Source organism: Sus scrofa, chromosome 14 (assembly GCF_054392235.1).
Source record: "Sus scrofa isolate SSC_HxYL_T2T_F1_AM1 chromosome 14, Sscrofa_HxYL_maternal_Yorkshire_Landrace_v2.0, whole genome shotgun sequence".
NCBI classification, from domain to species: domain Eukaryota; kingdom Metazoa; phylum Chordata; class Mammalia; order Artiodactyla; family Suidae; genus Sus; species Sus scrofa.
In genome coordinates, this window is record NC_139396.1 from 137116180 (window position 1) to 137141766 (window position 25587).

At 48.8% G+C, this 25587-nt stretch overlaps 1 protein-coding gene across 6 annotated transcripts in view; it reads left to right on the top strand.

Annotated features, from left to right (window-relative positions):
- Positions 1 to 902: 902 nt before the first annotated feature.
- The window catches only part of NEURL1 (neuralized E3 ubiquitin protein ligase 1), a 78564-nt gene continuing 53879 nt past the window's right edge, over positions 903 to 25587 (top strand). For 2 of the 6 annotated variants that reach the window (XM_084995291.1, XM_084995292.1), the window contains exons 1-2: positions 928 to 1316; positions 1500 to 1630. In XM_084995291.1, the coding sequence (XP_084851417.1) occupies positions 1177 to 1316; positions 1500 to 1630 (271 nt within the window). In that variant the 5' untranslated portion in view covers positions 928 to 1176. Of the gene's footprint in view, positions 1317 to 1352; positions 1631 to 25587 lie in introns of all 6 variants that reach the window. The other 4 variants (XM_084995293.1, XM_001926877.6, XM_084995295.1 and 1 more) reach the window with 4 other exon arrangements.

Below are 25587 nucleotides of genomic sequence, written 5' to 3' on the forward strand. Positions count from 1 at the left end.
ACAGAACTACCCAGTTCAGAGTTGTTGATGGTTTGTCCTTGAGATGTTTCCCCAGCCTGGCTCGTAGGTCCAATCCGTGTTAATCCACAGCCCCCTGCCCCCCCCCCCCCCATGCTATGTGTTCAGTAACTGGAGAGCCTGGGATTCTTTTTTTTTGGGCTTTTTAGGGCCTCGTGCCATATATGGAGGTTCCCAGGCTGGGGATTGAATTGGAGCTACAGCTGCCGGCCCAAGCCACAGGCACAGCAACCGCAGGATCCGAGCAGCCAGCAGCGTCTGCGACGTACACCACAGCTCTCTGCAATGCCGGATCCTTAACCCACTAAGTGAGGCCAGGGATCGAACCCGCAACCTCATGGTTACTAGTGGGATTCGCTTCCCCTGTGCCACCATGGGACCTCCGAGCCTGGAATTCTTGTTCTGAGCCCTTACCCCAGTGCCCCTTGAACTGACTGAGAGCAAAGGCTCAAGTGCTGGTGTTCCTGATCTCATTTATTTCTTCATCCATTCACTATTAAACTTTTTTGTTTGTTTGTTTTTTTCCTCCTGGAGCTTTTACTATGTGCTGAGTGCTGAGTCTGGAGCTACGGAAATTTTAACAGAGCTCCCTCGCCCCGAGCCTGGCACCCAGGGAGGTCGCCGTTCTTGTGGAACCGTTTCTTTTGTTTTCAGGACCAGTTCCTCTGTGCGTGAGAGGAATAAACCCAACTCCTACAGCCCGCGTCTCTGATATTTGACCCCCACCTGGGCCGGGCCCCCTCCATCCCACCCGCGTGCCTCGGAGAACTAGTGGCAGCTGGGAACGCGGCGCGCCCGGGGCCACATCTGGCTGAGCGGGCGCGCACGTGTCACTAAGACGCTCATTCACCGGCGCAGCTGTCACCATAACAACCGGAGCGAGGGAATCCTGGCCAAGGCTGGGGGCGGGAGTGGCGGTCGTGCGAGGGACCCGGAGAGGGCGGGAGCGCAGCGGCCGGGGGAGACCCACCACCGCAGGAGCACCCAGCCCGCCCTGCGCTCCTCGGAGCCCCGCTCCATGCCCAGCCGCGGGAGGGAAGGCGCCACGCACGTCGCCGCCGCGGCCGTCCCCGCAGGCGGGGACGGAGCCGGCCGCCGAGCCGCCGAGCCACCGGGCAGGCCGAGCAGCTGAGCGCCAGCGCCGGGAGCCCTGACTCTATGGCCCCGGGGGAGCGCGCCGGAACCACTGCGCCGACCGTCACCAACCAGGACCCACGCGCCAGCCTGAGGAAGAGGAGAGCCCCGGGCGCCGCCAGCCCCCGCCCAGGGGCGCGTCCGCCGCGGAAAATGGCAGGCAGGTAGCCGGCTCACGCGAGGACCCCCGCGGCGGGCAGGAACCGCCGAGGACGGCGGAGCCCAGAGAGAGGGAGGAGAGGAGCTGCCCGCCCGCCCCGAGCCGCAACCCCACCAGGGCCCTCCCCCGGCGGCGCGCGCCCGCGCGCGCACACACACTTGCACACCGTACCTCTGCTCCTGCCCAGCCTCGCCTGCCCCCAGCGCTTGCCGAACCCCCTGGGGACGGATGCCATGGGTAACAACTTCTCCAGTATCCCCTCTTTGCCCCGAGGAAACGCGAGCCGGGCTCCGCGGGGCCACCCCCCAAACCTCAAAGGTAAGGCTCCATCAGGGCCGGGCGCAGGTGGAAGACTGGGGCGCAAGTGGAGGGGCAGGGAGAGGTGGAGAGGTGTGATTGGGGAGGCCAGGCAGGTGCCACCTGTTGTGCGTATTTGGAGACTAGAGACGCATCTCTGGCCGAGGAGGTGGGCTGGAAGTGGGGGACTGCCGGTGATGGTGATGAAAATCAGGGAGGATGGCGTTCAATGGGGTCTACGCATCTCTGCCAGCCAGCGCTGGTAACGTCACTGGAGTCCCTCAGGCCGTGATGCTAGGTGAGCGTACAGGGGTGAGAAAGGGCGTTTGGCGGGTGGATAGGGGAGTGTGGCAGGATGCTCAGGCCGGCTAGCTGTGCTTCCGGCACCATGGTTTTCTTTTTCATCTGCCCATGGCTGGAGAACTGATGCTGGAAGCACTAGTTGCGTTTCTGATTGGAGAGTCTTACAAACCCAGGACTGATTTATAACAGCCTGGAAGAAGGAGCCAGAGGCAATGGCCTCTGAAGTCCTCTGTAGCTATTGACTTTTTGCGTCCATTGAATTAGCTTGGTTTCTGTTTTCCTGAAGGCCAGATGTTTGGTTGGAACTCTAGAAAGAAGGGGCTGGGAGCCTTGAGACAGAGGGACATTAACCAGCAAGGTCTTTGCCAAGTCCCCCAACTCACCCAGCACCCTAGGCCGGGTTCTCAGCTTTACTTCTTCCAGTGTTGTCTCTGATCTTTGGAAAACACACCTGGACCCTCCCAGGCCCTCAGAGCCCACTGATTCCCTTCAGGAAGCTCCTTTTCAACCACCCTCAAAACCGGCCAGCTCTGGCTGGGCCTTCTGATGGCTAAGGATGGGGAAGGGAAGTCCTCAGGCTTTCACGGAGAACAGTCTACTTCCTGAGCCCTGGGTATGGAAAGGATACAGTAATGCCCTTTGCCGAAGCCCTGAAATTTACAAAGAACGTTCACAAACACCTTTTCAAGTGAGCAAAGAAATTGCTCTGGGCAGTTCTCAGAGCTCATCAGAACCATTTTACAGTTGAGGAGAACTAATGCTTGTTTCAGGTTCCCAAAGCCAGAGAGGAAGAGCTAGTCTGCAGACCTTTTTCTTCTGACCTAGAATTCTGTCCTCTCTTTTGCTGGACAGTTAATCTTCAAGACTGAGGGAGAGGAGGAGAGACGGGACCACCATCCTGCATTCTAACTCCAGCCCTTTCAGAACTTCACATGTCACGCGGCTGGGGAAAAGCAATGGATTTGTTGTGTCTTTCTGGAAACTAACATGGTGGTACATGTCAAGACTTTTAAAAACATATTCATTGGGAAGTTCCCATTGTGGCTCAGCGGTTAACGAACCGGACTAGCATCCATGAGGACATGGGTTCCATCCCTGGCCTTGCTCGGTGGGTTAAGGATCTGGCATGGCCATGAGCTGTGGTGTAGGTTGAAGACTTGGCTCGGATCCCATGTTGCTGTGTCTATGGTGTAGGCCAGCAGCTTCAGGTCCGATTCGACCCCTAGCCTGGGAATTTCCATGCACCATGGGTGCAGCCCTAAAAAAAGACAAAAGAAAAAAATTCATTGGCCTTGTGTTTCCACCTGAAGAATTGATTCTGCAGAAAGGAAGATGCAGGCAAATACTTAGGCACCAGGCTAGGGTGCTCATGACAGTTGTTTATACTAGGAAAACAACCTAAATGCCCTGTAATCATGGTGGAGCCTCCTGGTGGAATATTAGGCACTCTTTAAAATAGTATTTCAGAGGGATATTTGATCACTTGGGTATAATGCTCGCAGCAGCATAATGACTGCTGTAAAAAGCAGAATACAAAGTTTTATGGACTGTAAGATCCAAATTTCTTTTAAAAAATGTTATGAATGCAAAAAAAAAAAAAAAAAAGAGAGAGAGAGAGAGAGAGAGAGAGAGAGAGAGAAAGAAAAATCAACCCTGGAAAGAAAGTTTCCAAAAGGTTAATCACAGTTTCTTCTGGGTAGTGAGATCCCATAAGAGTTTTTTTCTTTTCTTGCTTATATTTTGCTCTTTTCTAAAATTTCTACAGTAAGCAAGTATTATTTTTTATAATCAGAAATAAGCTGAAGTATTAGATGCATGGAGACTGCTTCCGAGTGTTGAAAACAAATTCCTAATGATGAATGGATCCTGGGGTTGTCATCCAATTCTGCTCCCTTACAAGTGGGAAGAATGCTGGACAGGGAGAGTGATTTGCCCAGTTACTCAGTGGGTCAGTCAAAAGAAGTGGCAAATCCAGACTGAGTCCCTCAGGGGCAGGGGTTAGCTGGGGGCCAGTGACTTGGAGCCTGATGTTTACCAACTGCCCCGAGAAGGCCATGCTAGGGAAGCCCAGAGGAGGCCTCCATGATTGCACCCCTTTTGGCCTGAAATTTGGGATTGTGGGGCTATGACATCTCTGTGGCCGGGGTCTCTGGCAGGGGAGGGAGTGGGCAGGAGAGGATCTGAGGCCTTCCCATCTCCCTGCCCCCACCCTAGCTCCCTCCTCTGCCTGTCTCCTGTCTATCTGGCCTGTAAGAGCCCCCTTTTGCTGCCTCGCTCATCAACAGGGATCCATTCTTATTCAGCTGCAGTAAACACTGGAGAAATTTTCCCCTCAGCTGTCTCCCTCCTCCTGCCCATCTCCCTTCAGGCTTGATTTAACAGAATCCACTCTCCACTGTCCCTAACCACCCACCTCCAGGAGGTGACCGTGAGAATTTTGGTTCTGCTCCTTCCAAGCCTGGGATGAAGGATAGAGCATGCCCTGAAGGCCACCTGTCGGCTCCTTTTGTCCTTCATCTGGGGCACACTGATCCTCCTTCTCAGCCTGACTTTTCCCCATCCTAACAAAGCCATCACCTTTATTCTGTGATTGTTTTAGTGATCACTCCAAATTTCCTTCTAATGGTATCAGCATTGACCCAGGAGTCTTTTCAGATACATCATTGGTCACTGAGAATTCTATCCCTTTTGTACTGGAATGACCTTGGTATTGGTTGGGATTCTAAGACTGTCCACCTGAGTTCTGCTGGGATAGCTTTTGTCCTCACCCAGAATTCAGCTCAGATTCTTATCAGTGTCCATCCAGAAATTTGCTGAGGGCAGGGAACTCTGGATTTTTTTTCCCCTTCCATAATTGCAATCTCTATTGATTTCTCACCGTTTTAATTAAAACAACTGGAAGGGACCTGATGTAACAGGGGCTCTGGGACTCACTAGAGAACTAAGATTGGTCTGTCTGTCAGGCTGACGTAAAATGAGGCTCGCCCACCATCTGTCGGGTGGTAGACTTTGCTTTTCTTCCTGAGACATGGTGATCTCATTCCGCTGCTGGTGATGCCCACCAGGGTCTGAACAGTATTGGTGTGGGAGTGCCCAGGGGAGAGATCCAAGCTATGGCTCTGGGATAAGGACCAAAAGACAGTTATGAGGAGCTGCCGTGTGCCTGGCTCAGAGGTGAGGGCTCATGATATCCCTGTACATTTACAGGCTGAGGATCTACTTGAAAAGGTGAAGCCGAAGGGAGGGAATGGAGTCAAATGCTTGGATTGTTGAAATCCCAGATACGTGGGGCAGAGGTCAGAAATGGAGAAGCAAGGAAGACTTTGAGCTGGACATTGAAGGAACTATCAAAATTGCATGGTTGGCTCGGGGTGCAGTGGGGGTCCTAGGGTGTGGACAAGAGGGTAAGGCAAGGGACGGGCAGCAGAGGCTTGGAGGTGGGATGAGTAAGTGTGCGTATATGTTCTCAGTGATGGGCCCAGGCTGACCAGGGCTGGGCGTTCATGCTTTAAGGGGAAGAACATGGAGAATGAAGGTCTTCCTCCTTCCCCATCTCTCTGTAGTGCCTGCTGCTTGGCGCTGAGCACTGAGGGAAAGATAACCTTTGGGGAGGGCAGCTCAGTCTCTGTGGTCACCCATGGATGAGGATGGGATGGGCCACCTCCTCCCATTTTGTAATATGAATTTTATTGGAGTATAGTTGACCCACAAAGTTGCATTCTTTTTTTTTTTTTTTTTTTTGTCTTTTTGCCTTTTCTAGGGCTGCTCCCGTGACACATGGAGATTTCCAGGCTAGGGGTCTAATCAGAGCTGTAGCCGCTGGCCTACGCCACGGCCACAGCAGCGCCAGATCCGAGCCACATCTGCAATCTACACCGCAGCTCATGGCAACGCCGGATCGTTAACCCACTGAGCAAGGGCAGGAATCGAACCTGCAACCTCATGGTCCCTAGTCAGATTCGCTAACCACTGCGCCACGACGGGAACTCCCGCCTTCTTTTTTTTAACGTGGTAAAATTCACATAACATAAAGCTCATCGTTTTAACACTTTAAAGTGTAGAATTAAGTGGCATTTAGAACATTCGCAATGTTGTGCAACCACCACGTCTAATTCCAGAACATTTTCATCACCTCCCAAGGAAAGCCAATACCCATTAGGCAGTCACTCCTCAGGACTGCCCACCCCCCGAATTCCTGGCAGCCACTCACCTGCTCTCTGTCTCTATGCATTTGCCTATGTTGGACATTTCATGTCAATGGAATCATACTATATTTGTCCTTTGTGTTGGCTTCTTTCATTCAGCACAGTGTTTACAAGATTCATCCACGTTGCAACATGTATCTTCTTTCCTTTTTGTGGCTGAATAATATTCCATTGTATAGATATGCCACATTTTATTTATCCATGTGTCATTTTGTTATCCACTTGATGGGTAGTTGGGTTGTTTCTACCTTTTCGGTTATTGTGGATTTTGCCGCTGTAAAGATTTGCGTATAAGTTTTTGTTTGCACACCTGTGTTCAGTTCCTGGGGCTATAGACCTAGGAGTGAGCTTTCCATCTTTTCAAAGCTGGGGCCTTTGAATTAGACATTTCACAAAGCCACTAGTTGTGACAGCTGTAGGGAGATTGTCCCTCTCTCCAGCTTTGGCTGGGTGTGACACCAACCGGACACCTGTTATATTCAAAGTCTCTTTTTCATGGTGGCTAAGGCTCTCAGCTGGCCAAGGGAGGAGCTTCTAAGGTGGGCCGGGGAGCCTTGATTCTTTGAGGTGGCCAGAGTGTGGTGTAGGAACTTGTTTACAGACCTTGAACTTGCTCACTGCTCTTTGGAGGGGGGGTGGGTAGGGGGGGCATCTCCTAGGAAAAGGTCCTAGCCATTTTCTAGCCTTTACATCCTTTCTGCCACTCTGCTGATCTGGGCCCTCATCCCGGATATTGCACTAGCTGGCCTCTCTGCTTCCTATTCCTCCTTTGATGCTGCCAGAGGGGTCCTTCTAAAGTACTCCTTTCATCTTGCCCCGCCCTTGTCAACAGCTTTCAATGTCATGACCCAGACTGCCATCACCAAAAATTCAAGGCCTCCATTCTTTGGCCAACCCACAGATAGTCCCACAGCCTTTATCTGGGCTCCTTCTTGGGTTGTCATGACCCTTGCAGGTTAGGTGAGCTTCACCCTCAGCGGTGCAGCAGACAGACCTGGCAGGGTGAAGAGGTAGGGGCTGGTGGCCTCCTCTGGAAACCCGAGACTGCAGAGAGGCTGGGCTGAGACAGCCCCTGTGTTGGACCTGGAGAATCTGCGCTCTCCACCCTGTTGGTTTTCAGTTCAGTCTGACCTTTGAACTCAGTATTATTAATCATAACATTAATGTTTATAGTAGCTACTGGGTGGTGGGTAGTTGCTGTGTGCCAGTACTTCCATGTAGGTTATTTCCATTAATCTTCTCCAGATATCATACTGAGGGAGTCATTGTAACCATTTTATTTTATTATTATTTTTTGTCCTTTTAGGGCCGCATCCACGGCATATGGAGGTTCCCAGGCTAGGGGTCTAATCCGAGCCATAGCTACCGGCCTACACCATAGCCACAGCAACGCCAGATCCAAGCCATGTCTGTGACCCACACCACAGCTCACAACAACACTGGATCCCTAACCCACTGAGCCAGGCTGGAGATCGAACCCGCAACCTCATGGTTCCCATCGTAACCATTTTATAGACGGAGAAGGAAGGCTCAGCGAGCTGAAGTAACCAATCCCAGACCATACAGTAACTGATGGAGCTGGGATTCAAACCCAGGTCTCTCTGACTTTAGAGTTCACTCTTGTGATCGCTCCACATCTTGCCCCCGTAGAACTCACTCTTGCTGGGCTCTGGCTTCCACTGTAGGAAAGAAACTGGGGAGCAATCTTCTGGTTTCTGGACAGAGCCCCAGAGGAGAGAAAGGGAGTAGCGTGGGGTTCCTGGTGCTCTCTCCCAGCGCCCTGCCCCTTCCACCTCCTCCGGAAGGTTATTAGCCATGTAGACCCATCAGCCAGTCCTCAGACACTTTAAGGGAACTTTCTGTTCGTTTGGGCTGGTATTTCTCAAAGCGAGGTTTTCTACTGCCTGTGTCAACATCAGCCTCAGCCTCAGCTGAAAGCACATCTAAAAGGCAGGTTCCCAGCCCCCAGGCCAGGCCTGCTGTCTCAGAATATCTGGGGGACAGGGCCCCCAAACCCACATGTTTAATAAGATCCCCAGGTCATTCTGATATACCCCAAGATCTGAGATCTGTCAAGGCCTCAGAACATACCCACTCTGGTACTCTTGGAGTTGGTGAGGGAGAGGAACCCGAAGCTGGATGAAGATTTGGAATGGACCTGTTCAAGGGCATCTAGTGAGGGCATGGCAGCAAAGGCGCGGAGGCAGGAAAATGCAAGGCGTGGGCAGAGATGGTGAGCAATTGCTCCCACCTGGGATGTGAGACCTCACTGGGAAAATGAACAGGTCAATCTTGGAAGAAAGACTGGGGCCAGATCTTACAGGGTCTCAAATGCCAGGAGGAATTTAGATCGATCCTGTAGGCAGGGGAAGCTTTGGGAGGCATTCGAGCAGAAGAGTTTAGTGGTTTCCTTTAAACAGTGGCAACAGCTGCTGGGAAGTTAATGGAGCTACAGGGCTTCTGTCCTTGTCCAAGCTGAAAGGACTGGGTGGGACGGCCAAGCTGACGGTCTCTTCTAAGCCTCCTATGGGTGAATCTGGAAGCATTTCTTACGCTGGCTATGATCAGCAGGGCTACTGTTCATCAGTAAAGAAAAAAAAGGGGGATTTTTAAGAAGTGCAAGTCCTGACACTGGGCACTATGCTAATTGCATTCATGTAGGTTAATTCATTTACTCTCTCAATAAGTGTGAAGTAGGTGTTATTATCCCCATTTTATAGGTGAGAAAACTGAGACTCGTAGATTAAGATTGCTGTCCAGAAACACTGAAGCAGGACATGGCAGAGCTGTGATTTCTATCCAGGACCCCAAGGCCCTTGAAGGAGAAAATTGGCCCTGAGGAGAATTTCTGCATATTGGGACTTTCTTTTCCCTGACCCTCTGGGATGGCCTGTGCCCACTTCCAAGATGTGCACATGGAGGCCCAGGCATTGGCTCTAAACCACTGAACCCAGGAGGGTGGCGGGATGGGTAAGGGCAGTAACAGAAGGAGGGAGAGGCGGGAAAGGAAGACAGGAGCGGGCACTGGCCAGGGAATGTTCCCCCCCCTCGGAGTGCCAGCTGCCCGGGCCTATTTCCTGTTGGTCTGTGACTCTCTCACTTCTGGTCCTGCACACCCGGGGGCTAGAGGGCTGAGGGGCTGCTTCTCACTGAGCTGGTTGCTTTGGCAACCCCGGGCAGGATGTGAGTGGTCTCCTTGGTAACGCCTGGGAAAACTGCCCACAGGGATGGAGGGAAGTGGACTGGCCAGCGGTCAGACTGGGTGGCACAGGCAGAGCCAGGTCAGGCCCCTGAGACTGCAGGCTCGTGGGGAGGGTGAGGCTTCTGGAACAGCCTAGGCAGCCTGTTGGCCATTCCCCAGCAATCCAGAGTCCAGAGGCCCTTGGGGTCTGGGGGCCTGCCTGGTAAGACCAGAGGCACCAATGGGCCAGCCCAGGAAGTGGGAGGAGATGAAAGTGAGCATGGGCAGGGAGGAGAATACAGCTTCTGGATGACAGATCCAGCTACAGGGTTTATTAAAAGATGTTTATCAGAGGTCATTACCCGGATCCTGCTGCTTTGGGAAATGAGCAGGTGCTGATGCCTGTGGGGGGTGGGGCGAAGAGAGAAGCAGGGCTAGGAGAGGAGGAGGAGGAGTCACAGCGAGGCAGGTGGGAGGCTTTGGCTTTCTCTGTGCTCTAGCTGCAATTCAGAGGTAGGCTGGGCTCTGTGCTGAGCTCTGGAACTGAAGTTCTCCCAGGGTGAGAGTTGGGGTTCTAGGGATGCTCTGATGGGGAGGGCTCATTCTGTTGTTTGACAAGTGCAAACTAAGCATCAGCAATGAGCCAGCCATTCTCCTAGGTCTGAGGCTACGGTGGTACACAGCAAGATGAGGGCTCGCTGCCATGGTGGGAGAGGCAGCTGGGAACAAAAATGGCAAATGAACAAGTGAATCAGGATATGATAATAATTGCTAACATGTTATGTGCTAGATAGAGACTGTGCTAAGGCTCGTTACACCTATGATCTCATTTAACCTTTAAAACAATCATGTCAAGTAGGTATGATTATTAACTCCATTTATGGATGGGATCAATAAACTGAGGCTTAGAGAGGTTAGGCAACTTACCCAAGGTCACATGGCTGGTACGAGGTGGAGCTGAGATTGTAGCCAAGAGCTCTCTGACTTCAGTGCTACCACTTTAAAAAAAACCCAACAAAACCTTTTCATTTAGAACAGTGTTAGATTTACAGAATTATTGCAAAATAGTAGAGAGTTTCCATATTCCCCTACCCAATTTCCTCCATGATTAGCATCTTACATTAGTATGGAACATTTGTGACAATTAATGTACAGGTTTATTAACTAAGGTCTATACTTGACTCCTGTTTCCTCAGTTTTCCCTCATGTTCTTTGTCTATACTAGGATCCCACTGAGGATAGATACCACATTATATTTTTAGCTACCACATTATATATATATATATAGACAGAGTTATCATATTTTCTTAGGCTCCCTGTTGGTTGTGACAGTTTCTCACGCCTTCCTTGTCTTTGATGACCTTGACAACTTTGAGGCGTGTCGGTTAGGTATTTTGTAGACTGTCCTTTCACTGGGATTTATCTAACATTCTCATCAGACTGTGGTTCTAGGTTGTGGAGAGGTGGCATGCCATTTTCATTGCATCATATCAGCGGTGCATGCTCTCCACGTGACTTCTCACCCTGTGGGTGCTGACCTTGATCTCATGGCTGAGGTAGTGCTTGTCAGCATCCTCCATTGTCAAGTTAAAGGTGCACTTTCTCCCCTTGCCATGCTGTGTGCTTTGAAAGGAAGTCCTATGCGCAGCCCACGTGTTGAGGGCAGGGAGCTATGCTCCACCTCCTTGAGGCTGGGTCACGACTTTAACAGTGTTGTCACTTTTTTTTTTTTTTTTTTTTGACCATGTCCATGATATGTGAAAGCTCCTGGGCCAGGGATCAAACCTGTGCCACAGCAGTGACCCAAGCCGCTGCAGTGACAACGCTGGATCCTTAACTCACTGCGCCACCAGAGAATTCCTGTTACATATTTCTTTAGTTCCTTATCTAAGCATTTATGTATTTATGTATGTATGTATGTATGTATTTTAGGGCTACATCCGCAGCATATGGAAGATCCCAGGCTAGGGGTAGAATCAGAGCTATAGCCAATAGCCTACACCACAGCCATAGCAACTCGGGATCCCCCTGAGCGAGGCAAGGGATCAAACCCATGTCCTCATGGATACTAGTCAGATTCATTGCCACTGAGTCACAATGGGAACTCCTAAGCAGTTATATTTTGAGGAGGGCTGTAAAGGAAAACTGGAGAACTTGGGGAACTTGACTTGGTCTGGGGGTCTTGGAAGTGAAATGACCAGAGAACTCATCAGAAAATGAGTAGGGGTTGGCTTTGTGTTCCTGGGGGTGCTCCTGCTATGTTGGATGTGAAACTGTTCAGTTAGCATTCCTGACCCCTGCCTATTAAATGTCACTGGCCACATTAAATGTCATTTGGATGTTAAAAAAATAGCTCTGCCATATTTTTTTGAAAGCACCCCAGAGGGGGCAGTAGCACCCTCAGTTGAGAGCACTGAGCTGGGTGTGGAGGGCGGCAGTGAAGGGTATTCCTGGAAGGGGCCTGGCACAAGCCTCTGCTGAGGATGGACCTTGGTATTGGATTGATGCTGAGCACTGAGGGGCTGAGTCCAGGCTGGTGTCATCCCAGCCGCCCAGGCCAAGGGACTTTCAGCAGAAATTCATTAAGTGGCCGCTCCCTTGTCTCCCTGTCTGTGGAAGCAAGTTGCTGGTCCCAAAGGCCATCTGTGTGGAGGTGGGACAGGAGGAGGAGGGAGGACCCTCTTGGGATGATGGGAGAGAGGAGGGACGTGTGTCTGCTGGCTTTCCTGGATGGCCTTCTTTGCCTCTCTTGCCCCACAATGTCTTGTGGCTGGTCCATAGGTTCGGGTGGGGACAAGAAAGGGAGAACATTGCCATGGGAAGCTACTGTCTTATGATTAGGGTGGTGGCAGTTCTACATGCTCTTGGCTTTTACCTATATCTTTCCCCTTGACTTGCCCCCACCTCTGCCTGCATCTGCTGAAAAGCTGATCTTCTCTGGGGGATGGGACAGCATGTGTCCAGGTGCCCTGAGAGGGAGGGGAGGAGGCACTCTGCCCTGGTCAGGTACAAGTGAGAGTGTGAGGATGTGTCTGCTGACTCATTTGCATCAGTGCCTTCTGTGCCAGTCCTGATGCTGGGCATGGAGATTTGGAGGTGAGTACTGGGCATCATCTCTGCCCTTGAGGTGCTCCTGGGCCAGCCTCATCCAATTCGGTCCATGTTGGCAGAAGGGTCCTGGAGTCCTTTTCGTCCTCTGTTTCTGCTTTCCTTGTCTCTGCTTTCTCTGATCTTCTCAGCAAATGCTCCTTTGAATACATTCCCGCTGAAGGGAAAGGACTGGCAGATGGTCAGGCCTGCGCGTGGAGCTGGTGGGAGACCCATTAGAACCCCAGTACACCCTGGAGATCATTTTGTCCTTCCTTCTTTCTCAGCCTAGGCCTGGAGTTCTCAGCCCCGGGGAGGGGAAGTGGCTTGGCCAAGGTCATACAGCTGGATTGGACCAGGTGCTAATGAGGTGTAAGGCTCTGACCATGCTGGGTGATACTCTCAGGAGCTGGGTGATACTCCAGAGGGACTCAGAGAGGGGGTAACAAATGCTCATGTCAACTGTGATATGTGCTGTCCCCAGGGGAACTACGGAAGGGCTTAAACAGAAGAGTGGCAAGATCTCTCAGATGCCTTAGAAAGCCTTGGGTCAGGAGTTCCCGTCTCTTGTCACTCTTCTGTGGCTCAGTGGTTAACGAATCCGAGTAGGAGCCATGAGGTTGCAGGTTCGATCCCTGGCCTTGCTCAGTGGGTTGAGGATCCAGCGTTGCTGTGAGCTGTGGTGTAGGTCGCAGACGTGACTTGGATCCCTGTTGCGTGGCTCTGGCATAGGCCGGCAGCTACAGCTCCAATTAGACCCCTAGCCTGGGAACCTCCATATGCTGCAGGTGCGGCCCTAGACAAGACAAAAAAAAAAAAAAAAAAAAAAAAAAAAAAAAAAAAAAAAAAAAAAAAGAAAAAGAAAGCCCTGGGGAAGGAGAGGGGAAGGGGAGGACCAGGCAGAGGCTCCTGCAGTCCTCCAGGGGAGGAGGGGGTTGGCTTCTCCCTGGCAGGGAGACTGATAGGGGAGATCCTTTAGAAGGTCGACTTGAAGGCCTGGAGGTGGGGAGAGATGCAAAGAAACGGCTTGTGCTGATGTGTCTCAGAGGATTCCGACTTCTGAGGCCGTGGTCAGTGGGGTATCTGGGTGGCTAGTCTTGGAGGAGCATGGCCACCCTGGGAGGGTGGGCGTGCTGATGTGTGAGTGTCCCCTTGAGTTCCACCTGAGGCCTTGAGGTCTGAGAGCCAGGAGGAGCCCCAGGTGAGCAGGGCAGGGCTGGCCCTGAGTTCTTGGCTCCATCCCTACCCCCGGGACATCATCAATAATTAATGTCCCCTCCGCCTGTCACAGGTGGTTCCCGGGTGGGCAGAGACAGGGCCCTGGCACCTGTGCTGTGCTGTGCATCTGGCTTCTGCTGGGCTTTCAGTTCCCAACCCAACTAGGCTTTCTCAGGTGGCTTCTTGCTCCCCGTGGGTGCTAGTTCCCCCAGCATACACACATAAGCCATAAAAGGTGGCCATAAATCAGCCCAGACAGGCCAAGGCTGCTCTGGTTTTCCCAGAGTGAGATCAAAGCCCCAGACCCTCACCCTGGGGCTCAGTACTTATTAAATTATTAAACTGTCAAGGGAAGGGAAAGCAGGAAAGACTGGGTGGATGGCCATATGGTGAAAGAGAATGCGGAAACACGGCTGGGAAAGGAGGCAGCAGGTGGGAAAGGGGAAGAGGAGAGAATAAAGCTCTTTGTCTCTGCCCTGAGCTTGGAGACTTCCCAGGGCCGTGTCCCTTGCATTTGAATAGCCTCAGTCAGTTTCCCTCCTGCTTCCTCCTTCAGGATCTCATGGGGTTCCCATGACCAGGATGTACAGCCCCACTTTACAGAGGAGAAACTGAGGCCCAGATTGTCACAGGACTATGAGAGTCTGTATTTCTGAGTCCTGTTCCAGACCCTTTCTGGGCTGCTTCATGGGGCCTCTTTGAATCATCATTAGGTTAATACCCATTCTGGACCCTTGCTTTCAGGCTAGACTGGAGAGCATGATGAACCCCATCTTCATCCCAGTAGGACCAGCCAGGACCCCCTCTTCTCTCTGAGCCCCCTGGACTCTCCTTTAACTTCTAGGCATGAAGGCACAGCTTGGACCCAAGAGAGTGCCTGTGCCTGCATGAAGCAATAGAATTCTCTCCCTGGCCCTCTAGATGTTTGCAGGAAACAGCCTCTTTCCCCTGCCCCCAGTTTTATTGTGGTATGATGACAAAGAAAATTATAAGGCACTTAAAGTGTACAATGTGATGATTTGGTATATATATAGTGAAATGTCTCCTGCATCAGGTTAACACAGCCATCACTTCATCTAGTTAATTTTTTTTTTGGCTGAGCCCACAGCATGCAGAAGTTGCTGGGCTGGGGATTGAACCCGTGCCACAGCAGCAACCAGAGCTACACCAGTGACAATGCTGGATCCTTAACTTCTGGGCTACCAGGGAACTCCCATAGTTACTCTGTGTGTGTGTGTGTGTGTGTGTGTGAGAGAGAGAGAGAGAGAGAGAGAGAGAGAGAGAGAGAGAGAGAGAGAATGTTTAAAATCTACTAGCACATTTCAAGTATACAAGTTTTTATGACCCTTCCTCACCATGCTCAACACTAGATACTCAGAGCTTACTTATCATATGACTGAAAGTTTGTATCCTTTGACTAACATTTCCCCATTTCTCCCACCCCCAGCCTTTGGCAGCCAACATTCTCCTTTCTGTTTCTTTGAATTCAACCCCCATCCTTTTTTTTTTTTTTTTTTTTTTTGGTAAGATTCCACATATAAGTGGCACTCCATGGAATTTATCTTTCTATACCTTTTCTTTGGCTTATTTCATGTAGTATAAGGGCCTCTATGTTCATCCAACAGCAGACACTTAGGTTGCTGCCATATCTTGGCTATGGTGACTAATGCAGCAGTGAACATGCATGTATAAATATCTCCTCAAGATAATGATTTCATTTCCTTTGGACATACACCCAGAAGTGAGACTGCTCAGTCCGTTGGTAGTTCTATTTTTAATTGTTTGAGGAACCTCCAAACTGTTTTCCAAAATGACTGTACCAATTTACATTCTCTCCTAGAGTGTACAAGCATTCTCTTTTCTCTACATCTTTATCAATACTCATTATCTTTTGCCCGTGGCATGTGAAAGTTCCCAGGCCAGGGATTGAATCCATGCCACAGCAGCAACCCGAGCCACTGCAGTGACAACGCTGGATCCTTAACCTGTTAACCACGTGGGAACTTCTATCTCTCTCTCTCTCTCTCTTTTTTTTTTTTTTTGGTCTTTTTGCCCATTTCTTGGGACGCTCCCATGGCATATGGGGGTTCCTAGGCTAGGGGTGAATCAGAGCTGTAGCTGTCAGCCTACACCACAGCCAGAGCAACGCAGGATCCAAGCCACATTTGCAACCTACAGCACAGCTCATGGCAACGCCAGATCCTTAACCCACTGAGCAAAGCCAGGAATTGAACCCACAACCCCATGGTTCCTAGTCGGGTTTGTTAACCACTGAGCCATGACAGAAACTTCTCTCTCCTGTCTTTTTGATAATAGACATACTGACAGATGTGAGGTGATTTGCATTTCCCTGATGGTTAGTGATATTGAGCACCTTTTCATGTACCTGCGGCCATTTGTATGTCTTCTTTGGAAAAAATGACTATTTAATTCCCTTGCCCGTTTTTCCGTTGTGTTGTTTATTATTATTTTTTGCTATTGAGTTGTAAGAATTCCTTATATTTTTTTGGAAATTAGCCCCTTATCAGATATATGGCTTACAAATTTTTTTTTTCCCATTCCACAGGGTGCCTTTTAATTTTGTGATTTTTCACTTTTACTGTGCAAAATCTTTTTAGTTTAATGTCATTTCACTTCTTTATTTCTTCTTTTGATGCTTCTGCTTTGGGCATCAAACCCCAAAAATCTTTGCCAAGATCAGTGTCAAAGAGTTTTCCTGTTATGTTTTCTTCTAGGAGTTTTATGGTTTCAGGTCTTACATTTAGATCTTTAATTAATTTTGAGTTGATTTTTGTATATGGTGGAGATAAGGGCAGTTTAGTTCTTTTGTGTGTACACATCCAGTTTTCCTGGCATCTTTTATTGCAGATTCTATCCTTTCCCCACTGTATGTTCTTGGCCCCTTTGTTGAAAACTAGTTGACCATATAAATATGGGTTTATTTCTGTGTTGTCTATTATATTCCATTGATCTATATGTCTGTTTTTTATGCTAATATCATACTGTTTCAATTACTATAGCTTTGTAGTGTGATTTGAAATTAGGAATTATGGTGTCTCCAGCTCTATTCTTCTTGCTCAAGATTGCTTTAGCCATTCAGGGTATTTGTGGTTTCATACACATTTTAAGTTTTTAAAAAAAATATGTGAAAAATACCATTATAATTTTGATAGGGATTGCATTGAACCTTTAGATTGCTTTGGGTGGTATGAACATTTTAACAATATTAATTATTATATTGATATTAATTATTTCAATCCATGGACATGAGATGTCTTTGTATGTATGTATGTATGCATTTATTTATTTATTTAAATGAGACTTGCAACGTTTATTTCAGGTTCTCTCTCTCTCTCTCTCTTTTTTTGCTTTTCAGGGCTGCACCTGTGACATATGGAAGTTCCTAGGCTAGGGGTTGAATTGAATCTGCTGCTGCTGGCCACAGCCACAGCCACAGCAATGCAGGATCTGAGCCATGTCTGAAACCTAAACCACAGCCACAGCTACTCTAGATTCAAGCTGTGTCTGTGATCTACATCACAGCTTATGGCAATGCTGGATCCTTAACCCACTGAGCAAGGCCAGGGATTGAACCTTGATCCTTGTGGATACTAGATGGGTTTGTAACTCGCTGAGCCGCAGTGGGAACTCCCCCCTCCTCTATTTTTTTTTTTTTCTCTTTTGCTACACCTGTGGCATGTGGAAGTTTCCAGGCCAGGGAATGAGCCTGCAACATAGCAGTGGCCTGAGCCATAGCAGTGAAAATGCCAGAACCTTAACCTGCTTAAAAATAAATACAGGGAACCACCAGAGAACTCCCTGTGTTTATTTTTATCTTCTGCAATTTCTTTCTTCAATGGATTATAGTTTTCCATGTACAGATGGAAAGATTTTGTTAAATTTTTCCCTAAGAATTTCATTCTTTTTGATGCTCTTATAAATGGATTTGGTTTCTTAATTTCTTTTTCAGATCATTTGTTACTAGTGTATAGAAACACAACTGACTTTTGTATATTGATTTTTGTATCCTGCAACTTTACTGAATTCATTTATCAATTCTAGCAGTTTTTTGATGGAGTCTTCCTTTCTTATTTGGATGCATTTTATTTCTTTTTCTTACCTAATTGCTTGGCAAGGACTTCCAGTACTATGCTGAATTTGTTGAAGTGGCAATAGAGGGCATCCTTCTCTTGTTTCTGATCACCATTAGTATGATGTTAGCTGTGGGCTTGTTATATACAACCTTTATTATGTTGAGGTACATTCCATCTATACCTAATTTGTTGAGAGTGTTTATCATGAAAGGATATTGCATTTATCAAATGCTCTTTATGCATCTGCGATTGATGATCATATGATATTTATCCTTTATTTTATTTTGTTATGTTATATTACATTTATTAATTTGCATATACTGAATCATCCTTGCATCCGAGGGATACATCTCACTTGATCGTGGTGTATGATCTTTTTAATGTGCTGTTGATTTTGGTTTGCTACTACTTTGTGGAGGATCTATGTTCATCAGGGATGTTGGCCTGTAATTTTCTTTTCATGTAGTATCCTTGTATGGCCTTAGTAACAGGGTAATGCTGGCCTTATAAGATAAGTTTGGAACTATTCCATCTTCCTCATTTTTGGGGAGGAGTTTGGGAAGGATTGGTATTCATTCATTAAATGTTTGATAGAATTCACCAGTGAAGCTATCTTGTCCCAGAGTTTTCTTATGGGGAGATTTAAGAATACTTTACCCAGCAAAGCTGTCCTTCAGAATTGAAGGTGCGATACAGACATTCCCAGATAAACAAAAGCTGAAGGAGTTCATAACCACTAAACCTGCTTCACAAGAAATGCTAAAGAAACTATTTAAGCTGAAAAGATAGGACACTAACTAGGAACATGAAAACATATGAAAGTGTAAAACTCTCTGGTAAAAGTAAATACTTGCTCTATTCCAGGATACACTAATATTGCAGTGATGGTGTGTAAATTACTTACAACTCTAATATAAAGGTTAAAAGATAAAAGAATTAAAAATAGTTATAACTACAATAATTGATTAGTAGATTATATAACATAAATTGTGACATCAAAAATGTAAAATGTTGAAGGGGAGAGTAAAAGTGTTGAGCTTTCATTGATTAACAAAGTTAAGTTGTTATAAGCTTAAAACAGATGGCTAAACTATATTTTATGTAAACCTCGTTGTAACCACAAAGCAAAAACCAGTAATAGATATACAAAAGAAAAAGGGAAAAGGATCAAAGCATACCACTTTGTCGTCCAATCACAAAGGAAGGTAATAATGGAGGAAGAAAGGAACAAAGGATGTGCAAAATACCCAGAAAACAGGGAGTTCCTGTTATGGCTCAGTGGCTTAAGAACCTGATGTTGTCTTTGTGAAGATACAGGTTTGATCCATGGCCTCACTCAGTGGGTTGAGGCTTTGGTGTTGCTGCAAGCTGTGGGGTAGGTCTTGGATGTGGCTCGGATCCAGTGCTGTGGCTATGGCATAGGCCTGCAGCTGCAGCTCTGATTTGACCACCCCCGCTCCCACTGCCCCAAGCAAGGAACATCCATATGCCACAGGTATGGTCATAAAAAGGAAAAACAATGCCCAGAAAACAATTAATAAATTGGTGATAAGTCCTTATCTATCTTTAAATATAAATAGTCTAAATTATCAATCAAAAGATAGAGAGTGACTGAATGGATTAAAAAAAAAAAAAAAAGAAAAAACAAACAAAAAAAACCAAAAACCAGGGGCCAACAAATTACCCAACTATAAGAGACTTGCCTCAGCTTTAAGGACACACATAAGCTGAAAGTGAAGAAATGGAAAAAGATATTTCAGGCAATAGAAACCAAAAGAGCAGGGGTAGTTATATCAGCAATATGGACTTTAAGTAAAATACAGTAATAAGAGAAAAAGAAGGTCATTATATAATGACAAAGGGATCAATTCATCAAGAGGAAATAACTATAGTAAATATATATGTGCCCAACATCAGAGCACATATATATATAAAGCAAATATTAACAGATCTGAAGGAAGAAATAGATAGAAGTACTATAATAATAGGAGACTTCAATTTTCCACTTTCAGCAGTGAGTAGATCATCCAGACAGAAAATCAATATGGAAATATTGAGCCTGAACTACACTTTAGACAAAGTGGACCTAACAGACATATAGAACATTTCATCGTAGCAAAATGCATTCTTCTTAAGCACACAGGGATAGAGCATATGTTATCCACAAAACAAGTCTTAACATATCAAAGAAGATTGAAATTGTATCGAGTATATTTTCTGACTACAATGGTACAAAACTAGAAATCAATTACAGAAGGAAAAGGGGAGAATGCACAAATATGTGGAGACTGGACAATGTGCTCCTAAGCAATCAAAAGGGAAATTTAAGAAATTTTGAGACAAAAGAAAGTGAAGACACAACATGGCGATGGAATATTATGGAATGCAGCTAAAGCAGTTCTAAGAGGGAAGTTTATAGCGATAAATGCTTACATTAAGAAAAATAATCTCAAAAAAACAACCTAATTTTAGACCTCAAGGAACTGGAAAAAGAAGAACAAACTAAGCCCAAAGTTGGTAGAAGGAAGGAAATAAATGAATAAAGACTAGAATGACAATGGAAAAGATCAACAAAACTGAGTTAAAAAATATATATATATATAAAGTTGACAAACCATTAGCTAGACTAAGAGAAAAAGAAAGAAGCCTTAAATAAATAAAATCATTAATGAAAGAGGAGACATTGCAGCTAATACCACATAAATACAAAGAATCTTCAGAGATTACCAACAAGTTGGACAACCTAGAAGAAATGGATAAATTCACTGAAACATGCAACCTAACCGTACCGAATCATGAAGAAATAGAAAAATCTGAACAGATTAGCAATGAATGAAACCCCCTCTCTTCAGGACAGAGAGAACCTAGCCAGTGCCCAAGAGATGCAGAGGTGGTTTCCCTTCTCCTGGGCTGAGGCTGGCAGATCCTCTGGGGCTGAGGAGACCAGCCAGACACCCAGACTCTGGTTTGGAGCCAGGAGGATGGAGGAAGTGACGGGACAAGGCTGTGAGTAACCAGGAGGCCACTTGAAACGTGGAAGTTTCTGCATTAAAGTGCAGCCCTTCTGGAAACTAGGGCTCTTGTTGCAGGAGAATCCTCTGGTTCTTCTACTCTAAGATATGAAGAAGACGGTTTTAGGGAGTTTGGGTTTCCTCATTTGTTCCCCAGGTTGATGTTGTGTTAAAGAAGTAAAATATAAGAAGAGTCTAGATCAGCTTTGAGAATAGACTTTCCCAAGATTCAGGGCTTGTTCTGAAAGTAGGGGTTTGCTGTCTGGTGCTAAGCGCTGGTTCCCAGGATGCAAGTTTCAATTTGGGGGCGGGGTGGGGTGGTGAGGGTGCTATTTCTGCAGGTGAGATTTTTGGCTTGGTATTGAGACATTTGTTTGGGGGGGGGGTCCTGAGTTCCAAGCTGGAGTGATGATTTTATTCCTGGGAATTTTCACTTCAGGGTCCAGGGTTCATGATTGCAGTTGATCATTGAGTCTTGGGGCCAAGAGTCCATCTAGGGGCTCCAGTTCTTGGATTGGGCTGAGTTTCCCCTCTTGGGCTTGGGGTTTGATGATCAGAGGGGAGGTCTTGTGCCCTGGGAGGAAGGGAGGAGCTAGAAGCCACTTTTGCTTTCAGGGAAGACTATCTAGGGAGGATACACCAGCAGAGAAACGGGCCCATAGACTTATGAGCTGATGTTTAGGAGGCTGGGTTCCAGCCCTTGCTTGGATGTGAGACTGAGAATAAAGCACTTGTAAGCTCGAGGTCTCTAGCTGAAAGCTTGGCCAGTCAGTGGTGTTGACTCACAGAGTGCCATCCAAGTTTGCTTGATCCTCCCAAGATGACACTAATGGTGGGCTCCACAGGCACCGACAGCCATTACTCGGTGAGTCAAATCCGTGTTGACAGCATTCAAGCCGCCCTGGGCACTGCCAGCTTGGTCCAATTAGTGCCAATCGGATCTTAACGTGTGCTGAGAGGCCCCTGGGGAGAGGGAGCACACACGGAGTAGGTTATGTTAAATCTGGGTCCCTGGGGCTTGGTGTGTGGCTCTGGCAGGCGGGAGCTAGGCTGGGCTGGGCCAACGGCTTCACTCCCTGGTGAAGTGGGCTGGTGGGCCAGCTCTCGCCTAGCCCAGGTGGTGAGTAGAGACAGGGTGTAACTGCGATTTGAGGGGGCCTGGCTCCCTCCCCTGTGCTCCTTGGGGCAGCTGGGATGCAGAGGGGTGTTGCATTCTCTCTGTCTTGCGACCTCCGAGCTGCCATCCACCCCTGTTGCAGGTGGACTTTGCAGCCTTAGAAGTCCTCCTTTCTGTTCAAGTGGGGGCCAGCAGTGAAGGGTGCAGAGCTGTCACAGTGAGGCCATGCAGGGAGTTTCCAGCTTGGGGGAGTTTCTCTAATGTTCCCAAAGAATTTCTCCTTTGGGAGGGAGCCCCCTCCCGTGTGGCCCAGGAGACTCAAGAAACTTGAGAAGATAGGGCGGTTTTCTCCTCCACCGGCTCTTCCTGTGGGTGTGGGCTGGCTCTGTCCGGGTGAGCAGGGGTCCTCGAGCTCCCCTCTCTGGGCCTGGCCAAAGTATGTGAAAGACCGAGAGGCCTGGGGGTCCCTCTGGGCTGTAGAATCCCACCCTAGACACTGAACTCTGGTGCCATCCAGCAGGCCTCTGGAGTTCCCTGAGGGCATCTGCGGGGGCCTGGGCTGGTTGATCATACCTCGGATGTGAGCAGGGAGGAGGAGAGGCAGGCAGGGTGGTGGAGGCTAGGGCTCTGGAGTTGGACCTTGTCATTGCTGCCTGAGCCATCTGAGGCCAGATGCTTGCCTTCTTCACATCCTAGTTCTTTATTGACTAGTAATAAATACATAATAAATACTAGTTATCATGGCTGTCATTAGGCTCAATCATCAGGTCCTGGCTTAGACTCACTTCTACCAGGAAGCCTTCCCTGACCGCTCTGGCGAAGTTAGATGGCCTCTGTCCTCTCCCACTGCTGCCCTGTGTTCCCCTCTTAGCACTGTCCACACCTGCTGGCAGGGCCTGTTGACTTGTTAATATCTTTTATTTTATTTTTATTACTTTTTTGTTTGTCTTTTTAGGGCCATGGCATATGGAGGTTCCCAGGCTAGGGGTCCAATCGGAGCTGTAGCTGCCGGCCTATATCACAGCCATGCCAGATTTGAGCCATGTCTGCGGTCCACACTGCAGTTCACGGCAACACCGAATCCTTAACTCACTGAGCGAGGTCAGGGATCAAACCCACAATCTCATGGTTTCTAGTCAGATTCATGTCCGCTGAGCCACAACAGGAGCTCCCAGGGCTATCTCTTGGGTGGTGGGTGGGGACCGGATAGAGAAGATGGAGCTGCCCCTGTCTGAGCAATAAGGCAAGGCTGGCCAATGACAGTGTGGCCTGTGGGTGCAGGGGCCTTGACTGTCAGACTGAAGATGTGTTCAGAAGCTCTGGGTACCACAGAGCCTACCTCTGCCATCCACAGATTGAGGACCTCAGGCAGGACATGTGGCTCCTGGAGTGTGGTTCTAAGATGGGCACTGTGATGCCTGCCACTGGGGGTTGCCAGCCGGCTGTGGCTAAGCACTTTGCATAAGGAGCTGACTCTGGCAGTGGATGGAGGGGCAGGCCCTGCATGGTTAGGTTGAAAGGCCCGTGTGTCTGGAGGGAGCCTGTGTGGGGAAACAGGAGGGCAGTTCCGCTTCAGGCTTCTCTGTTGTGTAAATAATTAAATTCTTATCTCAGGTTTGTGGTGTCCACACGGCAGGACGCAGGTGGGGTGGCTGGGAGCAGGTGCTGTATTATCCAGCAAGTGGGAGGGAGTCCCTTCCCTCCCCCCAGGGGAAGCCAGTGTGGGGAGGGAGACTAGGTTGGGGGGAGGAGGAGTCTTCCAGGGTCTTCGTGTCCCTTGCTGCCTCACTCCTCCCCTGCATTTCTCTTTCTCTCTCCCACTCTCCGCGTTCTCATGGTCTGGTTCCCCTCTACAATCCACCTCTGCAGACACAAAGGGCCACCTGCTCCTGCTACCCCAGGCCCCAGGCCCCTGGGCACCATTCTCCTGCGCCTGCCTCACAATGCTGCCCTTTGAAACGCTGCTCCTCCCCAGTGCCCCTCCTCAGACACCCCCATCTCCATGAGTGCAGCACCCCCAGGTCTGCAGAGCCTCTTGGGGGGCCTTAGGGGAGCACCGACCTCTCCCTCACCCCAGGATCCAGAGACAAACAGCCATTTTTTTCACTTTTAGTGCTTAATACTAAGACTGTGAAGGTCTGTTTAGTCTTGTCCAGTTAACATAAACCAGCCTGAACTGGGCCGTGGCAGGGAACTTTGCTGCGAGTTCCCTTATTTGGAATGAAATTCATTGTTTTTCATTGGGAGGCATTGGGGTTTGGGGAGGCCTCGCTGCATCCCCCTCCCCAGGGTGTGGCCTGAGGGCCCCTCCAAAGGTCACCAGGTAACCAGCCACACCCATTGTCTCAGGGATGGAGAGGGTTTGGGGTCATATGGTTCAATCCTGTCCTGTTGCAGGGGAGAGACTGAGGCTCAGCTAGGAGAAGGGACCTGCCCAGAGCCACAGAGCAGATCGAAGCAGATGGAGGCCTAGAAGGCAGGGCTCCTGGTTTCTGGCTCTCAGACCTCTCTGCTGTGCCAGGGTGCCTCGGGCCTCGGAGCTGCTGGGAGTGGGGCTGTGGGGTGGGGTCGGGCTGATGAATCTGGCTGGAAGTGGCTTACACAGGCTGGGACTCTCCTAAGGTGTCTGGGGAAGCAGCTAAGCACAGAGGCCTGGGTGGTGAGCTGAGGGGAGGGGGCGTGGAGAAGAGGAGGCAGGAAGAAAGGAAGGGGTGGCGAGAGGAGAGGAAGTGGCTGAGGGGTCGGGGAGCCCTGGTTCTTTTCCTGGCTCTGCCACCGTCACTCTGTGACCTTATGTCCCACCTGCCCTGGAGACTCAGCCTTTTTTTGTGCATCTCCCAGGGTGTGCCTTGGATGAACAGAGGTCAGGGAGCATTCCTTACCTGTGCTGGGCTGTGGGAACCAGCTCACCGGGCAGGTTTCTGTCCCTCCCTAAGCACAGGGCCCCTCCCATGTGAGAGGGTGCAGCCTCTTTACGATTTCTCTGCAAGAGCATGCACTTTAGAGGCAGAACTTGGATTCCAGACTTGACTCTGACTCTTATTAGTGGGGTTGCTAATTACGGACAGAGGTTTCAATACCTAGGGCTCTAGAGGGAGCAGCAAGACTCTTTGCAAGGATAATGTGACCTCATGTTTGCACCATGTCTATACCAGCACCCAATAACCAGAGCGGGGAGCAGCCCTGGCCTCTGTGCTGCACAGCGTAACCAGGCCGGCCTCGGGCTCTTGGTGGCCCTGCTTCCTTTGCTTGATTCCCAGGTTCTTACTTGAAAATCAGCAAGTGCATGTTTAGATACTCTTTCTAGAGGAAGCCCCTGCATTTACCTCCTTTAAAAAGAACTTCTTGGGATTTCCCATTGTGGCTCAGCGGTAACGATCCCGACTAGTATCCATGAGGACACGAGTTCAATCCCTGGCCTCGCTCAGTGGGTTAAGGATCTGGCATTGCCGTGAGCTGTGGTGTGGGTCACAGATGCGACTCAGATCTGGGGTTGCTGTGGCTGTGGCGTAGGTCTGCAGCTGTAGCTCTGATTCAACCCCTAGCCTGGGAACTTCTGTAGGCTGCAGGTGCGGCCCTAAAAAGACCAAAAAAAAAAAAAAAAAAAAAAAAAGAAAGAAAGAAAGAGAGAGAGAGTGATATAAAAAAAAAGTGCAGCAGAAACCCTGGGGGCCAGGGAACGGAGGGCGGGAGACCTGCATTGTTTACTATGAACATTCCATTCAGTGCTCTCTTAGCAGTAATGCTGGTACCCAAGGCTGT